Raw genomic sequence first — 22,118 nt, forward strand, 5'->3', positions numbered from 1 at the left:
ATATTTAGTGTTTAGCATAGACCCCTTCCTGGCTGACTTCAGACCAGATGAAATATGACAAGAAAATACAAAGTCCTACATAGGACTTGATGTGGGTTTGGAGTCATGCTGTCGCTTAGGCCAGCACGGGAAAAACCCTTAGAGAAGAACGAATCACATCAAAAATACGTTAGCAATCTCAGAAAAAGAAACACCTTTTATTCCTGGGGGGAGCTGCTGTTTCTCTCTGACAGCAACAATTTGCAGTGAGAAAGGTCAGAAGCAGGGCAGTAACGTAACCAAAGCTGTGGAAGCAAAGCTGGCCCAACCAAGGCAGACCCAGGCTAGTTTTCCTCCCATTGCCAACGATGAGGGGACGATTCCCCTTTGGACAGTTTTCTGGAACCCAGTTTCCTCCGCAGGGAGGAAAATTTGTCTCCAAGAACTTTCCGTAGCCCAGTGTTGTCCCTAGCAAAGGGTAGGTCCTTCTTCATAGCAGGCAATTGTCCTGTAAACATTTCCCACTTAGCCAAGGCATCCACAGTCTTGTCTACTTGAGCCAGTTCCTCCTCAGAGACGTTCCTCTCCAGGGCAGAAATGCACATCTCCAGCCACAGTTCATAATCTTTAATGGTATCTGTGGACTTGGTGGCCCCGGCGAGCTGGGGCTGGCTGTGCGCCTCCGCTAGCAAACACGAATGCTCGTCCTGTTCCAGCTCCTGGCCGATGGAGAGGGCCTGGCTGCAAGTGTCGGGCGTCAGCGGCTCGGACAAGGAGGTGACAGCCTCGGAGTCGTTCTCGCAGCACATGCCGGAGTCTGAGCTGAATGGAAGGATGTCCTCAGAGGTGGACAGGTCTGCTGACTCTTGCCTTGGCCACGTGGACAACACAGTCTGCGTCCAAGCGTAGAGTTTCTGTGGTGAGACAGCGAAAGGTTTTGTCTTAGAGAATGAGAGAAAAGAGGTACACCTTTCACAGTGCCTGTCAGGTAAACCTAATCATCTTGGGTGGCTCAGCTTCAGACGCTATGCCCTACAAAGCAGGGGCTTCCTATTGCCTCATTTTCTTGGAGTCAGCATCTGTGGCAGTTCTGCCCCCAGTCAGATGTGGACCCTATCTGCCCTACAGATGGTAGGAGAAAAATGGCAGAAATTCACTCTGCGCCGTGTGGATATGATCTCTGCGAAAGCCAAACCAGGGCCTCTCTAGGGGAAGCTGTGTATAAAAGCTCCCGAGATAGCGGTGAAGAATCTTGTTTCATCATGTTGTTAACTCCTGTGGTAACGTGCATTTTATTCCTAAGAATAGCTCTTTCCCTCTCAAGCTGAAATGCACAAGTGGGAGGCTGGGCTCCAGGAAAGAATTAATGAAAGGAAAATGTCTGAGACAATTTCCTTCTTAAATGCTACAATGGGGCATATAACAGGTTGCTTCTGGCACGCTTATTCCTTGGGCTTTGGGGAATGAATCGCAGTACTCCAGTCATCACTGGATAAAAGATGATCTTGTCTGCCTTGTCAGTACGTGCTGGGGATTTTTTTGTGTGTTTTTCAGCTTTTTCACACCCTCGTGGCCTCTCTTCCTCACCTTTACTTTCTGCAGCTCCCAGCTGATACTTTTGCAAAGCCCTGCGATCGCTTTGGAAAACACAAGGGTGACAGAGTATTAACCCGAGACACGGGTCACTCTGCTGTGCTCAGCTTGGGGTGAGCTGTGGTGTTTGAGAAGTGGGCAGGAGATTTCCAGCCCCACGGAGCTCCCTTCTCCCGCAGTGCCCCGCTGCTCCCTCCCCCTTCCCTCCCCTATTGCTCTCTCTTCAGGCAAGTGACAGAAAGGATAAAGAACTCAAATTGAGTGGGTGGGAGAAATTGGCCCTGTTTCTCATTTCAGTCTGTGCATGAAGCCTCAGGGAAGAATTTCATACAAGAAGAAAATGGACTCTTTCAGCTAAGTTAATCCACCCTGCCCCCTCCCTCTGAGGCAAGAAAAAAATGTAAAGGGACAACTTTTATCCTGCCTCATCCCACCTCCAACAGCCCTTCCCTCCCCCTGGGTTTAAAAACAAAGAAGGCACCAGAAGCTGTGATAGGAGCCAGACTAGGGAAGGGGACAGCAAAGCTGTTTGAAAGCTGCAACTAGTCCATGATTTTATAATGACTCTTTAAGATTCCCAAGAGTAGTGAATCTGGGAAGGAATCACAACTGCTGCTTAGCCCAGTTCCCAAGAAAAGAAAAAGCTGCAGAGCTGAGGATGTTCAAACAGTACATTTGGATTATTTAAGGCAAAAGGAAGGGATGACTGACTCAGGATCACTACCAAAATCTCTCTTGTCTCTCACCCTTTGGGTGATTTATTGACTTGAACTTGGGAAGGGTTTGTAGGGCTGCAGCCTCTCTTTATGTTCTCCTATTTAACTAGAAGGGGATAACCATGGGTTTCACTTACCTGCAGGTAAGAGCATTTGAAGTGGATGCCTACCCCAGGTAAGCCACTGAGAATGAACCCCAGTGTCTGACACCTCCAGGGGCTCCAGGTTTAGCACTGGAAGTTTTTCCAACCCCCCTGCCATGTCATTCCCAGCAGCAGTGGAGCCACACTGCACCCAAGAGCAGATACTGAGAGTAACACCACAGTAAAGATGTTGCTAACCCAACCTCCAGCTGCAGCTTGAGCACCGTTTTCTTCTGCAGTGTGGCCACTGCAAACTAACCTAGGCGCTACGTGCAGAACGGCCTGGGGTGCTGCAGAAGCAGCAGGTGAAAATGTTGGTTGTGGTGGGGAAACACCAAGAGAATTGATTTGCTTTCGGTTTTCAAGATGACTCACGCCAGAATAAGCAGCTGTGATGAAAAAATAGAGTATTTTTCTGAGTGCAACTCAAGTAAATTGAGGGGCTCTTCCTCCTACATAAGGACTGGTTTCCTGTCCCACATACTCTTCTGCCTGTAACCGTCTCTCAGCCAGAGACTTCAGCAGTGTTACCTACTGCTGGCGAGGAACGGCTTTGTGCCTGGCATTTCCTGTATTTATTACGAGCGTCTGGGGCTGTTATGTGGCAGGTGGGGATCCGTGCTGGTTTTCCAAAGGGAAATGTGACTTCAGACATGCAATTGGCCAGCCACAACCTCTCAAAACATGTTTAGCGTGTAACTTTGCTATCTGAGATTGTCTCCAAATGCTTTGTGCTCTCTTCCGTCAGGTTCCTCAACTGTTTAATTCATCTCCAGTATTTGTATTTCCTCTCAGTTCTACAGCATAGCCTCTTACAGAGATTATCACAACTCTTATACCAGCTTGTGCTGTATCTAGCTGAGCTCTTCCTTTTCAAGGAAGCAGATGTGACATTTGGCAAGTGTAGCCTCTCTTCAGGTTTGCGTTCACTGTCACCAGGGGACGCTGAGCCAATTACAGTATTGACTGCAGGTGTAAAGGCAAAAATGTTTCTAGAAAAGCTTACTGCAGATGGCAGTTCTCTTCTAGAAAGCAATAGCTGGATGCTGACTGGCTGGGTGTTTAAATAAACCAGAATTTATTCCTCTGGTAGTCTGGGCAATTTAGGCACTTCTCACAGAGAGGCAGGGACCAAACGGCCTCGGGGTCAGAGATAGGTCTAACACGACCGCAGATGCACCAAGAAGCAGCAAAACCACACAAACGTATTTGGGTTTTTTTCGCCTTATGCCCTTTGCCATGCTTGTGTGTGTCTGATTCCAAGCTGAATTAATCTAGAGGCATCCCTGCTCTCATTCTGCACGTATCTTGTTACAAATATAACCCACACACTTCAAAATAGGCAGCCGTGGAAAATCCTGTCTCTGAACATAATGTGTGTCAGACAGGAATTATAACCAGGGAGAAGATAGGGTACTGAGGGAGAATGATGACATTTCTATTCCACCAGCTATTCAGCTACTGAATTCAGGTTTTTAGACAACAAAGGTAGAAAACCCTTTCTAGAGCTAAGGGCATCTTGGCACTATTCCTGATGTTGTCTAAGTGTGGTGTTAGCTGTTCTACAGGTGGGAGAGAAGAGGCAAAAGATGAGTCTGGGACCCTCCACTAATTAGGGAGTAATAATTTGGGATCTTTCCTCATATCTTTAAACAGAGGAACTGCAGCAATATTTTCTCCCTGTTACCAGCATCCCCAGAGAAGCAGAAAACCACGGTGGCACGTAGGAAAGGGGATAAATGGGAATTGCTGCACTCTCACTGCTGCTCCAGCTTGAAATCTGCCTGCCCTCGCTGCCTCCTTTTTGGAAGTAGCCAGATGTCATGATGTTGCACTGTCCCTCATTGTGAACAGACAAAAGCCCTAGAGACTGTGTAAAGTGCTACACTGGTCACAGACCAGGCACAAGACACAAGACCCCCTTTATTTAGGTGTTAGCTTTGTCTCTTAGCACCTTGCATGGGGAGCAGCATCTGTGTTCAGTGCTCTGGTACAGCACGTTCAGTGCTGTGGTTTGAGGTGAGCTGCTCTGCTCCCTGCTGTCCCTTTTGCTCCAGGAAGGGCTGGTGGGTCTGTCTCTTACCCTGTAGCGCTCGACAAGTTTGAAGCCCACGACATGCTGCAGCTTCCGAAGGCAGATGGGACACGGCTCCAGGGGCCGCAGCAGGGCTTCGTCCAGGCTCAGCGCGCCCTGCATGATGCACTGCAGCCAGCGGCAGGTCCCCAGCCCCATCAGGTGGCAGATCTCGTGGCAGGTCACCTTTCAGGAAAGCAAAAATCACAGGAGCACACGGTCACTCCTGCTTCCACTGCCGCCTCCTCTGCTGTTCCACTCTCCCTGCTCTCCAACGGCCTAATCAACTCGTTCAGCCCTGGTGGTCCTTCAGCCAAAGCTTTTCTGAGGTGCAAAGGAGAGCATGGCTCCCTTCTTCCCAGGTACCCCATCCTCCATGTTTGTATGGTGGAGGAGGAAGGGTGGGAGTGTGGTCTAGAAGCAGCTGTGGGAAGACCCTGTAGATAGCATGCTCAGAGCTCTAGGGCAGCGTTGGTGTCACTCTCGTCCCCAAGGACTGTGCTGAGGATTTTTAAGGGGAAAACCAGTCCCACAGAAGTCTGAAAAGAACAGCACAGTCCATGTGAGAACTCTGTCAGAAGCTATTGGCAATAGCAGATCTGGGTCCTTCCAAAGCAGGTGCTCTAAATGTTTGTGCCAAAGCAAAAACTAAGCTGGAGTCAGCTGGCCAAGCATGACCGCCTTGGGAACTGGCAACCATGGGAAGGCTGAGGGTGGAGGATTCCCCTCCTCCTCCCATTGCCACCCAACATTTGAAATTGCTACAGGAAGAGACCTCAGACTAGAAAGCCCTGAGCAAATACCAGGGGAGGCAGACAGAAATGACTTTGGGAGAAATGCTAGAAGTAGAGCTGGCAAGAGGGCAGAGGGGAGATGCTGGGATGAGGGAGGACAGCACTCATGCATTGGACATGTAGGAGATGGGTGGGGTTTAAGGGCATCTGCATATAAATATAAGTGCAAACTTGTCTAAGGTGTTTTTCTCATCCATCCATGTAAGCATCTGGCAAGTGGTTCTCTCCCCTTATGGATACCCCTCCCAGCCACCCATTAGTTAACACACAACCCCACTAGATATTCTGGTTGAGCTCTGAGCACTTCACCAGCTAACAGAGCATACTGCCCAGGCCTTGCCTGACAAGCAAAATACTGAGATGTCCAAGGCATGAACCCAGGAGCTGGGCAGGGTTTTTCTCTCAGTGTTGCTGCATGCTATAAGGCAAATCCTGTAGCCGCTATACAGCTGATACTACAGTTTGTTCCAGTGGCAAGGGGAGTAAGACATGTCTATGTAGCGCACTAAAATATAAGCTCCTTAGGGCTGCATAAGTGCATGGATTTAGCTGTGATTGCCTGTGTCTTCTGGGAGCAGAGTCTCACACCTGCTTCATGGGGCTGAGAGATGGATTATGCCCAGCCCTGAAATATTTAACCCTACTTGGCAAGAAATATGGAGTGCAGGAGATTGCTGGTCCTACCTTACAGCACTGGACCATCTCTTGGGCACTGAACAGCAACGTCCGGTCTCTGCTTTCTTTGCTGACCTCGCATAACCGTTCCTTCTGTGTGAGCGGATTCAAGCTGCTACAGCCACCCTGGGGGAAATCCCCAGAAAATCTGGCAAAGCTGCAGACTCCCACTTCTGTAAAGAGAAGCGCATACAAGTTAGGTATCAGCTCTCTTGTGACTGTCTCTCAGCTTTGGCAGTGTGAAAAGAAAGCTGTTGTGGTACAGTCCAGTTGAGCACGCAGGGTGGGATGAGACACACTTCCCAGAAGGTTTGTAGCTTTCAGTCAGTTACCTTTGTCTGGATCAGGAGCCCTGACTCCCCTAATTTGAAATTGGGAAAACAGAGTTCATCTTATCAGGGAGTGAATAAAACGTTAAGGATAAGATTTGGCTATTTCAGTCTCCCAGGGAAGGTTTTTTGGTACAGCGCTGCCTTATTTGCACACTGCGCTAGGAAATCATGGGACACCAAACCCACCTTGTCCTGGTAGGAATTTGCTGAATGTGAAGCTCCACGTCTCACATGGGTAAAGGTCCAGCAGAGTGAGTCCAAGGACACACAAGGCATCCATGGGCTTGTTGTTCTTCAGGAAATTCAGGATCCCATCTGGACAAATACAAGAGAGATGTTCATTAAAATTAAGCACCCCTGGAAGGCATGCAAGAGCCTGAATTTCTGCTGCTCGTGAGGAGGATGTAATCCAAGCCACAGGTAGGCAGAGCTGCTGGATTCACCATCTCAGATGGAGAACCATAGCCGTGTAGCCCATCCCTTCAACTCAGAGTATGAGCAGACCTGACTTTTGAAGTGGTGCTGAGCACAGAGTTAAAACAAAGCAGAGCTAAGGGCAGAGGTGTAGGTGAATTCAGTACTAACCCATGGAAATAAGCACCTGGAAGTGGAACTTCCCTACACAGGCATTTCAGACCTGAGCTGGAGCAGCCAACTGCTGCAGGGCTGGGTCTGTGCTGAGCACATGCTGCCCACAGTACCTGCAAACAGCTTGTTCCAGACGGATGTTTGTGCAGTGAGTTTGGCAGCTGACAAACCCATTTCCCTGGGGAGCTGTGTGACACTTGAACCTAAATTTCCTAACATGAAAGGCCAGCGAGTTCCCCATCTGCAGCATCCAGGCCACTAATTTACTTTGGCTCCGGACAAGGGATGGGAGAACTCAGGCTACACCAAATCTACAGCGCCTTCCCACAGAGCTGATCTGATTGCTTTGCAGAGCTGGACCTAAACATAACAGCACTGAAAAATACAGACAGCAGAGGAAAACATGATGAAAGTGACTTTGTGTTTTATTCCTGTTTCCAGACTCAAAGTTCTGGGTTTTCCATGGGAACAGGATTTCTCCCTTTTCACTCCCTTCCTCGTCCCCTCCCTGCTCAGGCAATGAAGGGCTATTTTAGGCATTTCCTCAGGGAGGGCTCGTGCCCACGTGCCAAGCTGATGTCTCTGCAGGCTCCCCGCTCCCAGGTCCTTACCTGTGTGAAGCTGCACCCTGTCCGTGTCCCGGCTGTGGCGGTAGCAGCAGTGAATGGAAGAGATGGGGATGGAGGGAAGGCACTTCACACGGAGACCCAGAAAGAAAGACTCAACACAACTCTGGAGGGAATCCAGCAGCGAGAGCCCGGCAGGCCCTTCGATTAAGTCTAAGAAGACAAACTCTGTTATCAGTTCCTTAAAGCAGCGGTGAACCATAAGGTCCATCAGGGTTTTGAGGGGCTGGGCACAGCAACGGAGGAAGAGGAAGGTTGGTTCATTCTGAGATTAATTGCTTACTCTGGAATGTGGCAGATATCTCTAGATGGTTACACAGATATGGAGGAGAAGAGGGGGCTCTTTCTGAGAGGTGGCTCAAGGCGTTAGTACGCTCTCATTAGCAGAGCCAGATGTGCTACGAAGGTTGTCTCCTGTTTAAGTTGTGCAGAAAGATTAATGTGGGACTGGGTGGCTGTTTTTCAATAAACCTTCGGGGATGGAGCTCTAGAAATGCTGTTTTATCCAGCATTGTTTTACATATAGATACATGTGTAGGTAGGTATGCACACATATATTCATAGCAAGTCTCACCCAGGGGCACAGATGCCATTTACAGGACAGGTCTGCTGATGGTGTTCATCACGGCTTGTGACTCTGGACTGGGGCATGTCAGAGCCTTTGGTATTACGCTTCTCTTTGCTATGGCAATTGCATTTTGCACGTTAGTCCTTAGAAGAGGCCGTTAGTAGAGTTCAGCACCACCCACCTCCCTCCCATATCTTTCCAGGTGGCTCAGTAAAGATGCCCGCATTACCTATAGGTTGCAGGTAAATGTGCTTTCGATATAAGTTCTGTTTCCTCCTCAGCATGGCGTGATAGAACGTCTCAAAGTCCTCAGGGGCATCGGGATGGCTGAGGAGCCAGTCGAAAGCCGTCCGGATGAGCAGGGTGCAGAAGAGCCTTCTCTGTGGGTTGTAGGCTTCGGAGAGGAACAGCTTTTCCGCCCTGGAGAAAGCTTTGGCATAAAGCTCCTGCAGGGCTGGGTTGGTGGAGATCAGCGCGTCCTTCAGAGCCCGCGGCCCAAAGCTGAATTCCTGAGCATGTTTGCACTGCAGCATCGTGGAGAGCCCCACCGGCTGTGGCACTGCCTGCAGGAGGGGATACAACCATCAGCACGTGGCCTCACAAGGGACCTGGAAACCTTCTCACACTTTGCTCTCAGAGCAGTTCACCCCAAGCTGCCGGCTGTAAGGTTTGACTGGGAGCTTATGAACGCTGCGTTTAGTGCTGGCCAGGAGCCCTATGCATTTACGTGAGAGTAGCTGTTACAGGGTTGCCACGTGTGCATGTATGTCACCGGCTTATGGACAATGTACCAGTAGATGGTGCTTAAGAATACATAGCCCCATTATTGCTACCAGATGTCTGGATTCAATCAGATAGTTTGGGGTTTGTTTTTTTCATTTGGTGCTCTATCCTGAAGCCCCAGTAACATAGGAAATACCTCTGTGTGTTGTGCAACTGGCCCTAACACAACGTTGAAAGGTGGGACTCCTTTTTGCTTGGGCTGAAACACCCTCCTTGGAGCGCTTCAAAGGCATAGCTCCATGGCAGGAAAGAAGAGGTAGATCTTGGTCTTGATTTATCTATCAGAAGCCTAAACTTCTGACTTACCTGACACCAATGAAAGCAGCTGGTCACTGTTGGCAATTTCCTCTAACAGCTTTTTATCCTCACTCTTAGGTAGTGACCTGGAGCATCTGCCGGCTCACAGTGCTGTTGTCAGGCTGCAAGATGTGGGAAGGTTTGCCCTTGGTGTGCGAGACTTGTGTTTTCTGGTGCTGCCTCTAGCAAGATACGTACGGGCCCATTGCCATTGTGTCACTTCATGAATTACTTGGTGTCACGCTGTGTTAGCGTCAAGAATGCTGGTGATGATGTAAAGTGGTAAAGAGCAAATGAAAGCCTGCAGCAGAAAGAAATCAATTCAGAGCATTGTGGAAACGTTCTCTCCAGGGTCTTTTCTATGGCCAGTGTTTTCCAAAGCTGCAGGAGTCAAGCACCTATTTCCTATCGCTATGTATGTACTTATGGAGATTCCAGCAGATATCTTGGGGAAAGCAAAGAAAGAGGAAACAAAGTACAACCCTATGGCTAATCTATATCTGGATTTTTCCAGAGACATTTATTTTTTTGTAAGGCGATCATGCCAAGTAGAACTAGAGTATTTTGGAGAGGTATCTGGGGCAAAGCTGCCTACCACAGGTTAAGTGCTCTGCCTGTATAGAGCAGAATGAAAATATACAGGTATATACACACAACAGCACAGTTTCTAGGAAGTATTATCTTCTATTAGCCAAGTTAATGCTATAGTGAAAGAAACCAGGCAAGCATTCTGGATGCAAATGTATCAGCTACTGACCATCACCATTACAACAGCATCAATCATAGAAAAAAAAGGGGTGAAATATTTTTAGGAGGAACTGGTTAAGTCTATAATTTAGGTAGGTCTGCAGCCTAGCTCTGTCAGGTGAGTGACATTCAGTGGCCCTTGAGGACAGCAGTACAACAAGAAAATTAAATATTTAAAAAACAGCACCAACATGAGCCAAAGCCTTTCCTCAGTAATGCAGAGGAGGTTCTGGTAGTTTGCACCATAAGAGAAAGGTGGCAGCCCATTAATACTAAACATTGAATTTCTTTACATCTAACCCTTGGGAAGATACGTGTATGTATAAGCAGCCGTTAAAAAAGATTTGTTTTGTATAATCTTTTTTGATGCTAAGGGTATATAGCGTAGGAGAGGGAGCAGGTAAGCAGTTTTATTTTTGCAAGCTTTGTATTTCGCTAGCATTGAAGGCTGACAGCAGACGGAACGGTGGGATCTGAAGTGGTACAAGGGCCCTAATCCAATGGAAGTTTAGAAATAAAATCTGCGATGCTTTCTCAGCCACCTCCTCTTATTGCCCAAAAAATGTCCAAAGTGCTTCTGCTGATTTTTCACAGGTAGCAACAAGAGTTTGTGTGAGGTTGTTCTGCCCTTTGTCACCCAAATCTCTACACTTCAGATTTGCTTCCACATTTGGGAGGACGAAGTAAGAGTCTGACCCCACCATGTCATCAGGAGTTTTGCCTTGGGCTAGGGCGAAGGTTTGCCTTTTCCTAAGGCCAAGATTTCATTTCTCCTGAACAAACTTTAAATACAAACATTGTTTTCCAGCCATATGCAGAACTGACACTTGGAAACTATTAGCAATATTAAAATGATTGGGGATGTGATCCTGTGAGCTACTGACTGCCTATTACTCCCAGGGAAATCAAGGAGAGAATTTGCACTTGGTCGAGGCTGAGAGTGATCTTGTCAAAGAAGGTTTCTGAGAAGCACAAGCCACTTTCATCAGCGCTTCCTGGCAATAAATGGAGGATGGGTCTGGGGGAGGAGGAGCTGGTTCAAAAATGAATGGATTTTTCTTTTTCTAACAGAGAAGTAGCAAAGAGTGGATGTATGCAACAGCAGATACAATGAGTGCATAGTCTTTTAGCGTGTCTTCCCTGGGGCTCTCATGGAATATCGTGTGTACCCAAAGCTATGGGATATACATTGTTTCCCAAGGCTTCCTAAAAGGGGACATTCACCCGGTCCCAGACGTTCCCAGCTATGAGCATGGGTGTTCTGTGAATGTCCACCATGCCCAAGGATGTCCACGATTATGCTTTAGTGGTTTGAAAGCTCAAGCACAGGAATTCACTCGCAACGCACAGTCTGGAGCAACGTGTGCCTCCTTCTCCTGGAGACGCTGGGTTTACTTCTGACAGAACAGCAGCAACCCATTACGTTCTCCAAATCCAACACAATTACTTCTCTTTAACAAGCTTTTCTAAAATCCTTCACCAGAGAAAATTAATGCTTCAGAAAATTTTTATGGACAACTTCAGCTGTTTAAAAAAGAAACCGTTTTACACCATTAACTATAGTAGATGTTATTTGTGCTTGATCTAATACATGGATATAGTGTTTCATCAACTGAAGTAGTGCAAAAGGGCTTCATAATTTTTAGCTCTTGAGTCGAGGGTTCCTTGTATAACTCCCTGACGCAGTGTTTCAGGAGGGAATGGCACTTCAGCTTGGATTCCCCCCGCCCACCACACCTCAGTTTTTAAGATGCCAAAGTGGTAATGAAGAAGTGGAAGCACCAATGCATCCTTCTGCCCTTCAGGTATATAGGAAGGAGACATTATGTCATTAAAGAAAAAAAGCAGGTAATTTGGCCCCTGTTTAATGACAAGCCGTAGGATTTGACTAGGAAGTCCTAAGGAGAAGAAAGTAACCCTTTATTTAAAAGGCCAGTACGTTGTAGGTGCACTGGAGGAAACGCTTAAAGCAAAATAATAATTTAAAGTTCTGCTGCAAGTGGAGACACTGACCATATCCACCGATGTCAAATTTTCTACTTTTACCATTCAAAAAAAGCATCCTATTCCCCCTCTGCATTTTGTCATGCCATCTTGCAGCCATTTGCTAACGTAATTTGTCCAAAACAAAGAGCACCATGTTGGATCGTATAAAGGAGTGATGCCTGTCTGTGCCATATGAAACATGAGCCTGTGCCCTCCTGGTACCCGCAGGGTCCCTAACAGGGCAGGGAAGGAGCCAGCCTGTGCCGGCAATCCTAATCCAGTTTATGGAGACCTCGCTCTCGTATCTGTTATTCACGTCTTTCATATTATTCATCATCACAGGCACACAGTGCAGCGGGGACACACATAACCCAAAGGTTTTAGCACTTGCCTCCTTGTCCGCTGTCGGGGTCAGCCTTTTGGATGGTTCCAATGATTCAGTTGTAGGAACCGGGCTGTGGCCTTTCTGTTCGTGGTACGTGCTGTGAGGCACGAGCTCCAAGGACAACATGGGCCGTACGTCCGGCTTTTGGTAACGTGTCAGGGTTTCAGGTCACGTTCGGCATATTACACAAATCTTTTTACTATGGAATTTGAGGTATTTTCTTTTTTTCCCAGTGGGCATTTTCACAAGAAATGCCCCCAAAATCCAGTCTCAGCACGTGACAGCTGAGCTGTCGGTGTACTCCCTTTCTTACAGTAACCTGTAATGCGCTTATATGCAATTCAGGTTACTCATAAATTATTCTCTTTGCAAATCAGGCACCTATAAATTATTCTCTGTAATTGAAAATTACCTATGAATTATTCTTTTTGTAATTCACAGTTATGCCATTTATTCTCTATTACACTGACATTGCTTTCTTGGATAGATATGCCTGGAGCTGACAGTAACGGCGTAATTCTCCAAAGCCAAGGCAATATCATGCAGTGCAAGTTCATTCAGGATATTCTGACAAGATAGAAATAGCCTCGTGTGCAGAAAATCTATTTTGTGGAGGTCCAGAGAAGGGCACTCAGTACATAATGGATTTATTTGTTATTTTATGGAATTGGCCCTAACATTGTGCAGACTGTATTTTTATACACCTTTTTTTTTTTTTTTTTTAAGCTGGTCATTCTAAGGTTGTTTATTTTATAAGTCAACTTGTAAGTCATTTCTAACTGGGTCTCGCTTACATACAGTGCAGGCTGCAGATGCACAGAAGGAGATCCATTCCGTTTCTTTCCCCTTTCTGCTCTTGTGAAGTATTTAGAGGCAGACTCACGTAACTGGGCTCTTCAGATGTCAGGGGGGACATTAGCAGAGTCTCTTAAAACTGATTAATTGCTTAAGTTAGGTGCTATACTGTAAACAAGCAGCAATAATGCAGAAAATTCATAGCTAGTCAACAGAAATTAAAAGCCCAGGGCAAACATAACAAGCATTAACTAATTACCAACACACGCCCTAGCTGCTTAATAGCTCTTTTCCGGAGATTTGCAGTTGGTGTCTGCTACTGCTACTCTAGGATCAGTGTCTCCTTCCCAGTATCTCACAGATGACAGCCTGAAAGCAATTTTCTCAATTTATTTGTTGACATGTATAGAAAGAGATTTTTCTTGACTGAGAAGCTGAATTCTCAAGGGGTAAGAAAGTCCAGTGCAATGGGACAGAGAGAGGACACTGAGGTGTGAGAGCATTTAACCCCGGGCTAAATACAGTTCTCACTAGTGCAGCTCCCTCCTCGAGGACCTCAGCACAGCCCCTTGCACCCAGCCAGGCTTCGCCTGATGAATATGCTCAGCAACCAGGGTCAGACCAACTCTGGCCAGGTTGAGACCTGAAATGGGGCAACTCCCAGGTGCTGCGGGGCAATTTCAAGATGCTGAGCGCTTCTCAGAATCGATCTCCTCTGCTCATGGATAAAACACACTCTGGACCTGATCATCCCCATGCGTGTACCCACAAGGATCTGTAGCATCTTCCATTTGCTTTGCACTAAATGGCCACAAAACACTGCGTCAGATCTGTGTGTGTTCCAGACCACCGAGTTAGATAAACCTTCTGGCCTCACATACTGCCGGATCCCAATAATATTTAAGTGTAATGTCTCTAGAATATGCTTGCGACTTGGAAACAGATGCTTTGTGTGGTCTCTCAAAATGAGTCATTCCTGGAGCTGTGGAAACCATCAGGGATTCACACATGCATTTACTGGGAGGAGAATCTACCTGTCGTATCGGAACTGTGATTGATATGTTATTGCTGCAAGGCTCAGTCCTGGGAGTTGGCCTCACCTGAATCTTCATCATTAATTTACTTGGACTGTTGGGTAAGGCAGAGAGACAACTTGTATGCAGAAAGGTTTGCAGGACTAAAGACTAGATTTGTTAAGGTCATTAAATACCTAAGATGAAGACAGATGCTTCCATCTGTCCTTATTTAAGTGGTCGTATTTAAGTGTTCTTAGGTATTTAAGAATACCTACACATCCACTTTCCCCTTGATTTTGTTTTACATTAAAGCCTGCTCTCTTCAATACACTTTTCTTCATTTGACTATGTATTAAGGACATACATTATCCCTAGTTTCAGCCTTCTGTCCTAAGGATTTTATTTATTCTATGCTCATACATAACACTGTTTGTTTTTTTTTTAGTGCCTTCTATTTGGGACTCTCTAAGCACCATCCAAACTGTCATGAACTTCTCTGTGCTGCCCTCCAAAAAGTAAGCTGATGCTATATGCCTTTTGCCCTCCTCCCCTCATCACTGATTTATTCATCATGCTTAGTGCTTCCTCTATTCATTTTAGTCTGGTTAAACTCTCTGTGGTGCTTCTCCCATGCACACCTGTGTGAATGCTCCCTGCATTCTTCTTCTCTTGCTTTTACATGAAACAAAGCTGTACAATCTACGGGCTGGTTGCTGTGTGTTTGCTAACCAAAGACCCAAAAGCACTGAGCAACACCTAGGAGTGCTGCACAACAAACCTCATGCTGCAGAGATACCCGAGCTCTAATCATTCACAGCTCCAGGCACTTTGCTCTTCATCATAGTTGTCTAGACAGACTAAATGGTTTCGGCAAGAGGAAAGAGGCTGCATTTCCCATACAGATGAAAGCCCAAACAGGTATGGCAATGGTTAGATGCTCCCTTGAGCACAGGCATTATAAAAGTGGTTCACCGTGCCATATAAATGCACTGTAATGCTGTGCCTCCTCCCAAGAAATCAAGTGCTTTATAAGTGGTGCTGCCAGGTAGGGGATGTTTATGTGCATTTTACAGGCAAGGAGGAGGGGGCTCCAAGGGAGTGCTGCGGCTGAGGAGCCCCGAAGCCAGCATGGCTTGGGGACACACCCACACTCACCCCGACAGACCCCAAACCCAAGATTTCTTAGTGGCCAGCTCTACCCGAGCCACCAGCCAGCTCTGCCAGCGCGGAGGTTTGCTGGGTAAGAGGCATGTTCTGGAAACGCTGCAGAAGCAGGTCCTGCTCCTGGGACACCGGAGTCCCCCGGCCCTGCTGATCCGGAGAAGGGGCAGCTGATGCGGATCCCCGGGTCGGGGATCGCACGGGTGGGCGTGTGGGGAAGGACCACGTCCCCCACCACCCTGGGACGATGCACCGAGCTCAGCCCCCGGCACCCCACGCCCCCCGGAGGGTGCCCCGGCACTCCAGGAGGGTGCCCCGGGCAGGACCCCGAGCGCCGCGTGGGGGCGATGCCCCGAGCGCGGCCCCCAGCCCCCGGCGTGGGGTGGGGGTGCCCCGAGCGCGGCCCCTTGCACCCGGGCGGAGGGGATGCCCTAAGGAGGACCCGCCATCCCCGGGTGAGGGTGCCCCGAGCACGGCCACCAGCACCCGGGAAGGGATGCCCAGCGCCCCGGTAGATGCCCAGCACCCGGGGAGATGCCCCGAGCCTGCGCACCCCCACCGGTGGGTGGGGGGGCTCCCGCCGGACCCCCCACCCTCCCCGCCCTTTCCCGCTGTGCCCTCCCCCCGATGAGGGTCACCCCGCGCCCCCCCCGATAGACACCACCCCCCCCCGGCAGGTGCCCCGGGGCGGGCAGGACAGGACTCACCGCCCGCCGGGCCGGGGCTGCGGGGGCCGGGGCTGCGGAGGCCGGGGAGGTGCGGCAGGGCCGAGGCACCCGGCGCGGGGCTGGCGAGGCGGAGCGGAACCGGCGGCGGCGGCAGGAGGAGCAGGAGGAGGAGGAGGAGGAAGAAAAAGGGGGAGCAAAGGGGGGGGCGGGGGGGGCTCGGCCCCTCCGCCGGGAGCCCGCGGGATTCGCCGAGCCGCCGCCGAGAGCCGCCTCCCGCTGATGCGAGGGGCAACCGCTGGGGGCGCCCTCGGGGCGGGGCTGCCGGGGGGAGGCTCTGGGTGCGGGGGGGGTCAGCTCTGGGTGCGAGGGGAGCAGCTCTGGGTGCGGAGGGGGTCAGCTCTGGGTGCGAGGGGAGCAGCTCTGGGTGCGGGCGGGGTCAGCTCTGGGTGCGAGGGGAGCAGCTCTGGGTGCGGAGGGGGTCAGCTCTGGGTGCGGAGGGGGTCAGCTCTGGGTGCGAGGGGAGCAGCTCTGGGTGCGGGCGGGGTCAGCTCTGGGTGCGAGGGGAGCAGCTCTGGGTGCGGGGGGGGGTCAGCTCTGGGTGCGAGGGGAGCAGCTCTGGGTGCGGGCGGGGTCAGCTCTGGGTGCGAGGGGAGCAGCTCTGGGTGCGGAGGGGGTCAGCTCTGGGTGCGGAGAAGGGGCTCTGGGGGCGGGTCTGGGTGTGGGGGGGCCGGGTTTGCAGCAGAGGGGCTGGGGGACAGCAGCACCCCACTTGGACGGACTACCCCTGCAAACTGGGGAGGGGGGAAAGGGTACCGGGGTGCTGGGGGGGAGGTCGGGCTGCGGCCGCCCCGGCCGGTGACAGAAGGACAAGCCCGGGAAGAAGGTGTCCACGGGTGCTGGTGGCAGCGGCAGGTCCCTCCCAGCTCGCTGGAGCCTGGGAGAGAGGAGCGAGAGCAAAGTCAGACCTCATTTTGGGAAGCGCATTCCCGAAAGAGCCTGGGGCTGAGCAACATGACAGCGCTACAAGGACTGAAAGCCCTTTAATCTCTGCTGTTAATAAGAAATGAATGAAGGAGTGGGTGTTTGGAGACCAGAGCACTAGTTATGCGGGTATGCTGGCGACTGATGGGCTCTCCTCCATGGGAGCACTATTTGCATTTGCCTTGATGCTTCATTCAAACATCTCTCCCACATGACCTGGATGCATTTCGGTGTCCCACGATGTCCTTTAATTTGGGAATATTATCTGCTCTTGGAAAGGTTAATTACATTACAGGAGTGGATCTCCATTCCCATTTCTTCATGGCTTCATTTATTCTGACTTTCATGTTTTGATCCCTTCAGTGCTTTGATCCCTCATTTCTGCCATCCCTAGACGGAAGGAAAAAAGGAATACCCTGCCTGGGACCCATCCGTGTCCCAAAGTGACACAAGCTGAAATTAGGAAAAAGTATGTTTTACAGCCACAGGAGCTGTAAGTGGTCCTAGCAGCCCAAACACCGTCTCCACGCCCAGCACAGCCAAGGACCTTGCAAGGGCCAGCAGAGATGTGCTGCTGGAGCCAAGGCGGCACAGAAGTGGGCAAATGACCACATGCCGTGATGCAGGGTTAGCAAGCACCAGATGAAGACAATCGCTGTGTGCTGCAGCCCACTGTCGCTGGTACCTGCGTTGCTCTTAAGGCACCAACAGCATCACTGGTGAAAAATTGCCCTAATTTGCTGCTATCATAATCAGGTCGAGAGGCAAAGCAGCAGCTTCTCCCGACAGCAGTGGCAGCTCGCGAGGACTCTTTGTGGGAAACCTTCCTGAGATTCAGCGTGAGGGGAGGGCGGGAGGGAGTCCTAAGGCCTTGCAATAGCATCATCTTCCACTTCGGCTGCTACCCTATGCACAGGAGATGCCCTCTGTGCTGCTTTAATTGGTTGCTGCTTGTAATTAGAGTTTATTTGTACTAATTAAATTATCTATTTGCGAGTTGCTCGTAGTACACCACCACGTTCAGAACAATACAAGCCTCAAAGAGACGGCTCCTGCCCTGAGGAAGCCGTGAGCTAAAAACCAGACAAAAATACCATTCCAATACAGCATGCTCCAAAAAAGCTTTTTTTTGTTTCTTCTAAAAAGCATATTGCATTTAAACTTAATAATTAATACTTGGTTTAGCTGCCAGACCACTGACTGACCAGCACAGGTAAGCAGGACTGGTGGTGTTATTAAATGTTCTCGTAATGATGCGTTTATCCTGGGCAGACCCAAGAGGAGGTGGGTATTCCTGCCCAGGAGAGCTTACAGTGAGGGAGATGGAGAGCAGGGACAGAGCGAGTGATGAGGGAACAGCCACATGTTCACTCTCTGACTTTTTAGGAAACGAGTGGTTTTCTAAGGGAAGATCAGTACAATGGGAAGGGGAAAGGGAGGAGGAGGTGGTCAAAAATCAGATCAGAAGGCAGCCAGGAGTTAGAGAGGGCAGATGTGCGGTGCATCGGAGGGACAGAGATGTAAGGCCAGAGAGGGAGCAGAAGAGATCCGGGGTGGCTGAGCTCAGCATTAGCTCAGCTGCGATTAAAGCTGGTCCCAGCCGAGACGTGATGCTCACCACAAGTGGCCTTTATCTGCAGTGAGCAGCAGCAATCATTATTCTGCTTCTAAACTCAATTGTTTATGCCAAGTGCATTTCCTAGAGAGGCCACGATCCGTTGCCTCCACGCAGGAGGATGTAAAATAGAGGCGCGTGCCTTGGATAGGTGAGTGCAGGAAACTTCGTGGAGCAGCACATCCTCAGGGGGAAGTGGAATGAAAAAACATCCCCAGACTGATGCCTAAGACTGGAACTTAAGGAACTGTAGTTGTTCAGCTGAAGACAATTGTATAGAGTTACATAAATAGCTCCACAAGGAGAAAAGGCAGGTACCCAAGAGCTGTTTAAGCCAGAGAGAAGCGAGATGGCCCAAACCCACAGCTGCAGGCTGAAGCCAGACAAAATGAAATGAGAAAATAGGCATTAATTTTTTAAGAATGAAGTTGATTAGCTGCTGGAACAAATTACTGGGGAAAGTGAAAGTCTTTCCATATGGTAGTGTTTTCCAATCAAGACAAGATGCCTTTCTGCAAGATGGGGTTCAGCCAAGCATGTGTTCCTGGGTTCAGCAGAGTAAGGATGGGTGAAATGTAGTGGTCTCTGTTCTATGTGAAGCGATGACCTCGTGGTCCCAGCTGGCCTTTCGGAAATGAAGACTGTCCTCTTGGCATGTATTTCTAAATCCCTCCTGGATGGCTGTAATGGTGCTGCACTGGGCTCTCCCCTTCCAACAAGCAGCTGGGCAAGGGCGGCCAGAGGATCGCTCAGACCCAGCCTGCCTGATGGGTGTTTGCACCCTGCCCTGCCAGCCAAGGTGGGCGTTGGTGTGTGCGGGACTGACGGTGCGAACCTCTGTCAGGTCTCTCTGCGTTTGTCACCCCAGGTTGACACGAGGCTGCTGGATGCTTGGCTGGATGCTCGGCTGGATGCTCGGCTGGAGGTAGGTGACCCCAGGCAACATTAGTTGGCCACCCCGAGCTGACAAAGAACGAGCTCTGCCTGGGCTGTCAGGATGTTTTTGGTTCTGCCGCTGACCCACAGTGTGACTGGGGCAAATAATTTCCTCTCTGACTGCCGGTTTCTTTTTCAGCCTTGCTTGCCCTTTCAGTTTGACCCAGGGCTTCTGCAGGGGCTCTCTCCCAGTGGGATTACACTCCAAATAGCTGTGCAATTATTTTTCAGAAACCAAATTGCTCGCTGCAGGTGCAAAATATTCTCCTGTTATTGGAGTTCTGGCTCTTCAAATGTTGGAATGTTATTTCTGCATCCTTGTAATCTTGAGGCAGTTTCAAAGGGGCCAGGGTGCCTCTTCATTTTGGTCCGTGCTGCCATCAGGAAACACAAACTCATGCGAGCAAACTTTCTTAAAGTTTACTTGTCAGTATCAGTCTAGAGAATGCAATGTGGGTTCAGCTTTTGTTCTCTTATTACTGGTCAACCACAAAGCACCGACCTACCTTTGGGCAGCGCTGCAGAATTACTAGCAGCTACTTTGCTGTTGGCCCCGTCTCAATTGCAGCCACAGCTGGGCAAGGAGCTGTCTCACCTCTGGTCTGTGCCGTGCACAAGGAGGAGAATTAGGGAATGCACAAAAAAATAAGAATGTTGTCTCATGTTGCTGCATCTAGAAAAATGAGATGGCTGCAAAATTTGCTATCAGGGAGTGGCACAAAAGCCAAAGGGTGAGATCTGCTACATATTAATGGTGATGGAAAGGAGGAGGAGAAACAGGACTGACTGGTTTGTGGTAGAGATTGAGAGTTACCATCAGGGATGGGAGGATGTAGCATGGCCTGCCCTTCCCAGGACAGGTTTGCTTCCTTTGCAAGCTGAAGATCTGGCGGTGTGTCTGATGGTAGACAGAGGGCCTGAAGCAGGACATGAGGAATTACTAAAGCAGGTGTTCACCTTGAACAGGAAATCTGAGGGACCATGTCCAACAACACCACAGGAGCTTTGTGCTTCCTCACTGAAATCGGTTGGTTTGGCTCTATGCATACATCACTGGGCGTGAAAGGGAGATGAAATGTTCCTTGTCTCCTCCATTCACTCACGATGCCCATAGAAAACGCAGCGTATCGTGCTGGGGCTGTGGAAAGGCCCCTCCTTTGCCCAGCTGCTGCCCTGGGCGCTACCCAAGCCATCTCCTCTTGTGTGCCAGGATGTGCCCTGGGATGCTGCCTTGCACCCTCTCCATCACCCTGCCCTTAAGAGCCCTATGGATGAACCTCATGGGTGAATAGCGATGTCAGTCTGGCACTTGGGTTCTCCCGTGATTCCCTTGAAATCCAAGTGAAGCAGCTCAGGCTGGCAGCAGTGAAGGACAGCTTCCTTCCCTTAGCAGGAGGTGGTAGAAGAGAAGAAGAGAGCAGCAGGCACCTTCTGGTAGGTGATGGAGTGGAGGCATTAGTGTCCCTAAGGCAATGCTCATGCTCAGTCTGGAAATGCATTGGACCAGCAAAATTGCCCCTCTCTGCTGTGTCCTGGCACGGTCCAGGCTCTGTTGGCAGGCTTGGGGAGGAACACTAACGAAAACGAGTGTTTGGCTGGTGTTACTGTAGTGCCACAGACTTTAAGAAACAAATAAAAAGAGCCTAGCCCTTCTTTGATTAGTGAGTGCAATCTGCTGTCACAAGCTGATGCTGGAGGAGACGATAAGAGAGAGAAAAAGCGAACAGCTATGGCGTGAAGATGAAAACACTGAGCAGAAGATCTGCAGGGGAATGAAGGGGAGCCATTTATTTATTTGCAAGTAAGTTGCTAGATCATGCTTCCACATGCATCCTGGGCAGCACCTAATACTATGGGTTTATTCAGATTTAAGACTTTTTACTGATGTTAGAAACCCTTGAGAAGGGGCTGTTGACCCATGGATCTAGGCCATAGGTGGCTGAAATCTGTCTTTGTGCCAATCTAAGGAAAACTTATGTTATCCCAAGCTGTGCCCACCCCACATGCAGGGTCTTCTTCCCCTTTACCACTGATTTCATGTTTGAATTCTCTCTGTGGGAAGTCAGCGTGGATGCTCCATGATTCATTCCCATGAGGAAGTGTGAGTTCAGGTCCCCATATGGTCACAGAGGCAGAGGAGGGGGCAGATATATATTTTTACTGCAAGGAGAATGTAACTTCAGAGTACAAATTTGGCCTGGCATAGAGGATCCGGGGATTGTACAGAGTGATTCTAAATTTTTTTTCTTCTTTTTCTTTTTTTTTTTTCATGGTTGCTTCCTCTTAGCGCCTGATCAGGATTTAGGAACAATGAGGAAGGAGGCTGCTGTCTGAGCAATCCATCCCAGGCTTTAAACTCAGCCTGGCACCTGCTCTGTGTGTTCCCTGGGGTTCAGCAGAGTCCACTTATTGAGGCCAGCAGAAATAGCATCTCGCTTCCTGGTTTCAGAGGAGGTGTTAAGTAGGACATAGTTAAATTTGGGATTATTAGTAAGAGAAGAAGGGTAGCTATTTTTCTTGAAATGCTTTGATTTGATAACTGATCTTTGGACAGAGAACTGTGAAGGGCTGCCCTTTTTAGAGGGCTAGAGGATGAGAGGTTTGCAGTAAGGAAACTATCTCTGATGCAATAAATTATCGGGCAGAAGTGGATGTTTGGG

The 22,118-nt window shown here is 49.4% G+C and overlaps 1 protein-coding gene across 1 annotated transcript; it reads right to left on the reverse strand.

Annotated features, from left to right (window-relative positions):
- Positions 1–211: 211 nt before the first annotated feature.
- AMZ1 (archaelysin family metallopeptidase 1) lies at positions 212–8,719 on the reverse strand. The gene is made up of 6 exons (XM_075104859.1): positions 8,318–8,719; positions 7,506–7,673; positions 6,493–6,621; positions 5,984–6,147; positions 4,515–4,691; positions 212–893 (listed from the first exon to the last, which is right to left on the reverse strand). The coding sequence occupies exons 1-6, from the start codon at positions 8,619–8,621 to the stop codon at positions 324–326; spliced, it is 1,512 nt and encodes a 503-aa protein (XP_074960960.1). The 5' UTR covers positions 8,622–8,719; the 3' UTR covers positions 212–323.
- Between the last annotated feature and the right edge of the window lie 13,399 nt (positions 8,720–22,118).

The sequence above is a fragment of the Phalacrocorax aristotelis genome, chromosome 10 (assembly GCF_949628215.1).
Source record: "Phalacrocorax aristotelis chromosome 10, bGulAri2.1, whole genome shotgun sequence".
Lineage (NCBI taxonomy): Eukaryota > Metazoa > Chordata > Aves > Suliformes > Phalacrocoracidae > Phalacrocorax > Phalacrocorax aristotelis.

Excerpts from the sequence above, each read along its gene's own strand:
- AMZ1 (XM_075104859.1), bottom strand. The coding sequence starts at position 8,621 with ATGCTGCAGTGCAAACATGCTCAGGAATTCAGCTTTGGGCCGCGGGCT. Across the intron at positions 7,674-8,317 it reads CATTTACCTGCAACCTATAG|ACTTAATCGAAGGGCCTGCC; the intron begins GTAATGCGGGCA and ends TTGTCTTCTTAG. Across the intron at positions 894-4,514 it reads AACTTGTCGAGCGCTACAGG|AAACTCTACGCTTGGACGCA; the intron begins GTAAGAGACAGA and ends GTCTCACCACAG.